The sequence below is a fragment of the Nicotiana attenuata genome, chromosome 2 (assembly GCF_001879085.1).
Source record: "Nicotiana attenuata strain UT chromosome 2, NIATTr2, whole genome shotgun sequence".
Taxonomy (NCBI): domain Eukaryota; kingdom Viridiplantae; phylum Streptophyta; class Magnoliopsida; order Solanales; family Solanaceae; genus Nicotiana; species Nicotiana attenuata.
This window is the reverse complement of record NC_031990.1, coordinates 65,161,634-65,169,282: the sequence shown is the minus strand read 5'-3', so window position 1 is coordinate 65,169,282 and position 7,649 is coordinate 65,161,634. Positions and strand designations below refer to the sequence as shown.

The 7,649-nt window shown below is 29.6% G+C and overlaps 1 protein-coding gene across 1 annotated transcript; it reads right to left on the bottom strand.

Annotated features, from left to right (window-relative positions):
* Window positions 3,269-5,859, bottom strand: LOC109220451. Its single transcript, XM_019384924.1, has 2 exons — window positions 5,255-5,859; window positions 3,269-4,478 (listed from the first exon to the last, which is right to left on the bottom strand). The coding sequence occupies exons 1-2, from the start codon at window positions 5,857-5,859 to the stop codon at window positions 3,269-3,271; spliced, it is 1,815 nt and encodes a 604-aa protein (XP_019240469.1).

The following is a 7,649-nucleotide window of genomic DNA, read 5'->3' as shown; positions in this document are numbered from 1 at the left end:
TGTTCTGCATTTGCGGAGTATTTCATTGAAGGCAAGGAGTTACCAGATGACAAGAACATGTTTGATCCTACACGTCTTCGATTAAGATATGCAGCATTACTATACATTTATGGTAAAAAGAAGCAGTTGGAATCTCTTGTCAGTGAAGATGAGTCTACAGGAAGACTAGATAAACCTTCTGTTTCACAAAGGCGAAAGATTAAGAACAAGAAATAATTTTTTGTTCTTTTCAGTAATTGACTACATACTTTTGGTTGAAATGCATATTATTATGCTATATATTATGATAGAATTAAAGACTATAATATTTTTGAATTTTTTTTATGAAGGGATACAAACCATTATATTATAATGAAGAAGTGCAAAATAGTGGAAATTTGGTATCTAGAATAATTAACCGTAATTACATAATTTAATATTTTGTGTCTAGTAATTAACTGTAATTACACTGGAGATTTTTAGTGTAAAACCACTATGTCCTGTATTTAATACTGGATGTCAATACTCCAAATTTCGATGTTAGTATAATGTGAACAATATACTGGAACGAATATAATCCAGTATATTATAATGGAGAAGTGGAAAATAGTGGAAATTATGTAATTATAACAATTTACTGGAATTAATGACTTTAATATTTAGTGTCCTGTATATTATATTATGGTTGAGTTTTGTTTGGTTCCTGTATATTTTACAGGAATTCTACCGTGTTTAAGCTTGTTGTCCAGTATATTATACTGGAAAACTAGCATCTGTATTCTGTATTTAATATTTAGTGTCCTGTATAATTTACTGAAAATTTATATTGTAAAACCACTATATCCTGTAATTATTACTGGAAATGAATATTGCTGATTTTTTTATCCTATATTCATCCAATTTTTATTACCTGCTATAGTATATGCTGGAATCGCTACTAATGAAGGAATATAATCCAGTATATTATAATGGAGAAGTGGAAAATAGTGGAAATTTGGTAATTAGAACAATTTGGTTGAATTAAATAATTTAATTTTTAGTTTCCTGTATAATTTGCTGGAGTGTTATATTGTAAAACCACTATATCCTGTAATTACTACTGGAATGGAATAATGCAGATTTTTTTATCCTATATTCATCCAATTTTTATTACCTCCTATAGTACATGCTGGAATCTCTACTCATGAAGGAATATAATACAGAATATAATAATGAAGAAGTGGAAAATAGTGGAAACTTGGTATACAGAACAATTTGCTGGAATTAAATAATTTAATACTTAGTGTCCTGTATAATCTACTGGAGTTTTATATTGTACAACCACTATATCCTGTAATTGTTACTGGAAATTAATATTGCTCATTTTTTTATCCTATATTCATCCAATTTTTATTACCTCGTATATTATATGCTGGAATCACTACTCATGAAGGAATATAATCCAGTATATTATACTGGAGAAGTGGAAAATACTGGAAATTTTGTAATTAGAACATTTTACTAAAATTATATAATTTAGTATTTCATTTTCTGTATATTATTCTGGAGTTTTATATTGTAAAACCACTATATCCTATAATTACTACTGGAATGAAATAATGCAGATTTTTTTATCCTATATTCATCCAATTTCTATTACCTCCTATAGTACATGCTGGAATCGCTACTCATGAAGGAATATAATACAGAATATAATAATGAAGAAGTGGAAAATAGTGGAAACTTGGTATCCAGAACAATTTGCTGGAATTAAATAATTTAATATTTAGTGTCCTGTATAATTTACTGGAGTTTTATATTGTACAAACACTATATCCTGTAATTGTTACTGGAAATGAATATTGCTCATTTTTTTTATCCTATATTCATCTAATTTTTATTTCCTCGTATATTATATGCTGGAATCGCTACTCATGAAGGAATATAATCCAGTATATTATAATGGAGAAGTGAAAAATACTGGAAATTTTTTAATTAGAACAATTTACTGAAATTAAATAATTTAATATTTCGTTTCCTGTATATTATACTGGAGTTTTATATTGTAAAGCCACTATATCCTGTAATTACTACTGGAATGAAATAATGCAGATTTTTTTATCCTATACTCATCCAATTTTTATTACCTGCTATAGTACATGCTGGAATTGCTACTCATGTAGGAATATAATCTAGTATATTATAATGGAGAAGTGGAAAATAGTTTAAATTTGGTAATTAGAACAATTTGCTGGAATTAAATAATTTAATATTTAGTGTCCTGTATAATTTACTGGAGTTTTATATTGTACAACCACTATATCCTGTAATTGTTACTGGAAATGAATATTGCTCATTTTTTATCCTATATTCATCCAATTTTTATTACCTCGTATATTATATGCTGGAATCGCTACTCATGAAGGAATATAATCCAGTATATTATAATGGAGAAGTGGAAAATACTGGAAATTTTGTAATTAGAATAATTTACTGAAATTAAATAATTTAATATTTCGTTTCCTGTATATTATACTGGAGTTTTATATTGTAAAACCACTATATCCTGTAATTACTACTGGAATGAAATAATGCAGATTTTTTTATCCTATACTCATCCAATTTTTATTACCTGCTATAGTACATGCTGGAATCGCTACTCATGAAGGAATATAATCTAGTATATTATAATGGAGAAGTGGAAAATAGTTGAAATTTGGTAATTAGAACAATTTGCTGGAATTAAATAATTTAATTTTTAGTTTCCTGTATAATTTGGTGGAGTGTTATATTGTAAAACCACTATATCCTGTAATTACTACTGGAATAGAATAATGCAAATTTTTTTATCCTATATTCATCCAATTTTTGTTTCCTGTATGTTACACTGGAGTAATATATTGTTAAAGCAGTAAACCCCGTATTTAATACTGGATATGAAAAATCACTAAAAAAAATGACTAATAATAAAGACTCACCTAGTATAATATACTGGAGATAAAGCTTATACAAGGCACATGTTCCGTGAAATTTACTGGAATCAAACAAAATTTACTAGAGGATAACCACTAACATCAAGTATAATATACTGGACAAAATGAAAGTAAGTGGAATTGCATAATTTAATATTTTGTTTCCTTTATAATACACTGGAGTTATATGTCGTAAAACCACTATGTTTTTACGACATAGTGGTTTTTTTGTAAGCAAATCAAGAAGCAAAAAAAAATACAAAATATTTTGAAAAACAAGAATATTGAATATATATTATTCGGGATTACATCAGCCAATGCAACTTTATTGTATATATTCAATCATTTTTTTTCCTATATTTTCTTGCATAAGGATGAACTACAGAAGAATTTGTGCAATTTGTTCTGGTATGCCCATATTTTTTGCAACGACTACATCTTGGTTCCTTCTTGAATTCTGTACCGGAAACATGTCGATTCTTCTGTCTTCTTCCTAGCAGTACTTTGGCATCTGGAGGCTTAGTGATTTCTGATTTAATAGTGTCTGGTATAACCCATGTTGTTGCATCACCTACAAAATTTACTTGCCCTTCATACGTTTTCAACCAAAAGTCCCTTGAAAAATAGGCTGAGCAAAAGGCCGATTTCTTTTGATGTATACTCTCAATTGCAGCAATTGCATGTTCACATGGCATCTCATCTAGCTGAAATTCAGAACAATCACATGTTCTTTTGTCTAGATCAACAATAAATTCCATACCACCTTCTTTGACATTGAATTTGAGTCTATCAATGGGCAATACTCTAAATGTAAAAGCTGGTTGAATTTTTGCTTCCAATGTTGCTTCTGCCCAATTTGATATATCACGGAATATTCCTTCTGCAAGTGTCCTTCTTTCATAGAACCAGCTTTGCAATTTTTCTTGTATGAAATCCATCATTGTTAAAATTGGCAATTCTCTTGAACGTCTTAAAACATTATTCATTGACTCAACAATATTTGTTGTTAACATATCATATCTTCTTCTGGGACAATGTGAACGAGCCCACCTTCCTGGCGGTTCCTCCATCAAATAATTGAAAGTTTTCTTATCAACAGCAGCTATTTGGGACATGAAGTCATCAAATTCTGATTGAAGGTATACTCTTGCAGCACTTTGAAAGAGATTTATCACAGTGTTTCTCACTCTTCTTTGCTTCAGATTCTTTTCTAAATGATAGATGCAAATTCCATGGTAGCACTCAGGGAAAACCTTTGCAATTCCATTTGCAATAGCCTTGTGTCGATCTGACAAGAACATTAAATCATTACGAATCCCAATTGCTTTTCTTAATTCCCTGAAATACCATTCATATGATTCATTATTCTCTTTACCCACTACTCCAAAAGCTATAGGGAAAATCTGGTTATTTGCATGTTTGGTAACAGCCACTAATAGAACACCTCTATATTTATTTTTTAGAAATGTTCGATCAACAGCAATCAGTGGTCTACAATACTTCCACCCAGAAATTGATGCCCCATACATAAAAAACATGTAAACAAACCTGTAAAAAAAAAAGTAAATAAAATTCAGTTAACTTACACAGTATAATATACTGGAGATAAAGCTCATACAAGCCACACGTCTTGTAAAATTTGCGGGCATCAAACAAAAATTAACTATTTTATAATATTCTTCCAGTATAACATACTGGAGTTCCATTAACATCCACTATAATATACTAGATAAAATAAACTAAAAATATAAAATTTTAGGTTGAACAGAACTTACCCAGTATATTATGCAGGACAGAAAGCTTATAAAATACAGATATCATGTAAAATATACTGGATGACAACCACTAACATCCTGTATAATATACTGTACAAAATCAAATACAATAGATTGAAGAGAAGTCACCCAGTATAATTTACAGGAAAGAAAGCTTTTACAATACACACGTCCTGTAAAATATACCGGAAGACAAACACTAACTTCCTGTTTAATATACTGGACAAAATAAAATAAAATTGAAATACATAACTTAATATTTTATTTCCTGTATATTAAACTGGAGTTATATACTGTTAAACCACTATGTCCCGTATTTAATAATGGACATAAAAAATCACTCAAAAAAAGTAATAAATAAAAAGAACTCATCCAGTATAATTTACAGGAAAGAAAGCTTATACAATACACACATCCTGTAAAATATACTGGACGACAACCACTAACATCCTGTATAATATACTGGACAAAATAAAATACAATAGATTGAACAGAACTCACCCAGTATAATTTACAGGAAAGAAAGCTTATCATAAATAAGAAATTTACCTGTTTTCTTCATCTCTCACAATATTTGTATATGATCCTGGATTTTTTTGTTCCATCATATACAAATATGATGGCAGCTGCTCATAATTCTGTTCAGTTGTTCCTCTTAACAAAGATAACCCCTTTTGAATAGCATGCCATGCTTTTCCATAACCAACATCAATTCCATGTGCTCTTTTCATCTCTGAAATGACAAACTTAGGTTTTACCTCAGTAGCTATGTCTCTTAAGTTGTCAATCACGTAATCTCTAATCACATTTGAAGTTGCTTGCCTTTGATCTGATTTTCGAATATCAACTGAGCACTCATGTGTTCTCTGAAATTTAACTATTTTAAAAAGTGTTGATTCCTTAATTCTTGAACCTCGAACAGTCCAACTACACTTTTCATCAGTACATACCAAAGAGTATCTCGTGTTACTTGACCTGTTAACATAGAACTCAAAATGCTCCTTTATAGCTGCTAAGCAAAAACATCTAATCATGGCATTTTTATCTTGAAAAACAGAACCAAGTTTTACATCATCCAGTGATGCATTTTCCTTTAATATTATTGATGGAGATTCTTTTGCCTTTCCTTTTCCTTTCCTTTTTCTTCCTTTCATCTTTGTTAGGATTCATGTGCTGATCTTCCACAGGAATTTACATCTTTTTCCATTGTAATATTCATAAATTGGAATTAACCGCCTCTTCTTCAACTTGAGATAAGCCAACACTGCTCTTCCGCGACCATATGTGTTTCTGTTGCCAATAATTGTTGATTATCAATTTCCATTATTTGCATTACCTTTCTAGTTGTTGATCGGTTCTGATATTTCAACAAACAAATTCGAATTTTATAGATAGGATCACTTTTTTTAAAAGAATCATTACACATAATAAGCATCTTTCATCTTTTGTCACTTCTATCCCTTAGAAGTACCTAGGTTATATTAAAGCCATACATTTGCCTTTGAAACTTTTTGGTTGTCAAGCTCTATAACTTTAAAAAATTTTCTAAGGGAATTCTTCAAATGAAGTCCCATCATTTACAGGAGAAACTTCGTTTTATGATCCAAAGTACTTGTAATCTGTTGTCCATTTGCCATCGAACGCAATATCAAGAAATTGTATGCATCCTGATATTTATATATATTACCCAAATATTTAGATATCTAGAAATATACTGTTAAAAAATATAATATTCATCCAGTATATATATACTGAGAATAACTTACATACAGGTGATGTCCCGGGCTAAAAATATACTGGAATTAAAACAAAAACTCAATATATTTCTAGTCTTAGAACTTATCCAGTATAAACATACTGGAAGAAAAAAGCTTTAGACACAGGATGTCCCGTAAAATATACAGGATAAAATAAAACTCAATTATAATCTAGTCTGAAAACAGAATTCGCCAGTATAAACATTAAACCTGGAAGGAAACATTTTACCACACAGGTGACGTACTTTAAATTATTCTGGATTGAAATTAAAACTCAACTATATTATAACATAATATCTACATTAACGAAACATACTTCAAGTGAATTACAATGCTTTTTTATGAGATTTTCCAATATTAATAAGCTGGAAACGTCCAGTAAATTATATTCTAGTCTAAATAGAACTCAACTATATTCTTACTTTAAATAGAACTCGTCCAGTATAACATACTGGAGAAAATTTTTAAACACAGGTGATTTTCCTATAAAATATACTGAGATTGATATAAAACTCAATTATAATTTCGTATTTATGCAGAACTTACCCGTATATAACATACTGGAGAATAAGCTAACAACAGGATATGTCCCGTAAATATACTGGATTCAAACAAAACTCAATTTATATTCTGTCTTAGAACTTATCCATTATAACATAAAAAATAATTACACCAGTGTGATCTTCTCTCCGGTAAAATTCTGGATCAATACCAATAACCTATTATATCTAGTCTATAACTATCCAGAAAAGAGAATAGCTTATACACAGGTGATGTCTCGTAAAATATACTGGATTCTATCAAAACTCAATTATATTCTAGTCTTAGAAATTACCCAGTATAACATACTGGAGAATAAGCTTACACACATGAGATGTCCCGTAAAATATACTGGATTAAAACAAAACTCAATTATATTCTTGTCTTAGAACTTATTCAGTTTAACATACTGGAGAATAAGCTTACATACAGGTGACGTCCCGTAAAATATTCTGGATTCAAACAAAACTCAATTATATTCTAGTGTTAGAACTTATCCAGTATAACATATTGGAGGAAAAGCTTACACACACGTGATGTCCCGTAAAATATACTGGATTCAAACAAAACTCAATTATAATGCTTTTTTTTATGAGATTTCCAGTATAATAAGCTGGAAAAATCTTCGCTTTAGATATTAATTTAGA

Bases quoted from the DNA above. Each gene is read 5' to 3' on its own strand.
- LOC109220451 (XM_019384924.1), bottom strand. From the start codon at position 5,859: ATGAAAGGAAGAAAAAGGAAAGGAAAAGGAAAGGCAAAAGAATCTCCA. The intron at 4,479-5,254 runs GTAAATTTCTTA...TTTTTTTTACAG, and splicing joins GTGAGAGATGAAGAAAACAG to GTTTGTTTACATGTTTTTTA.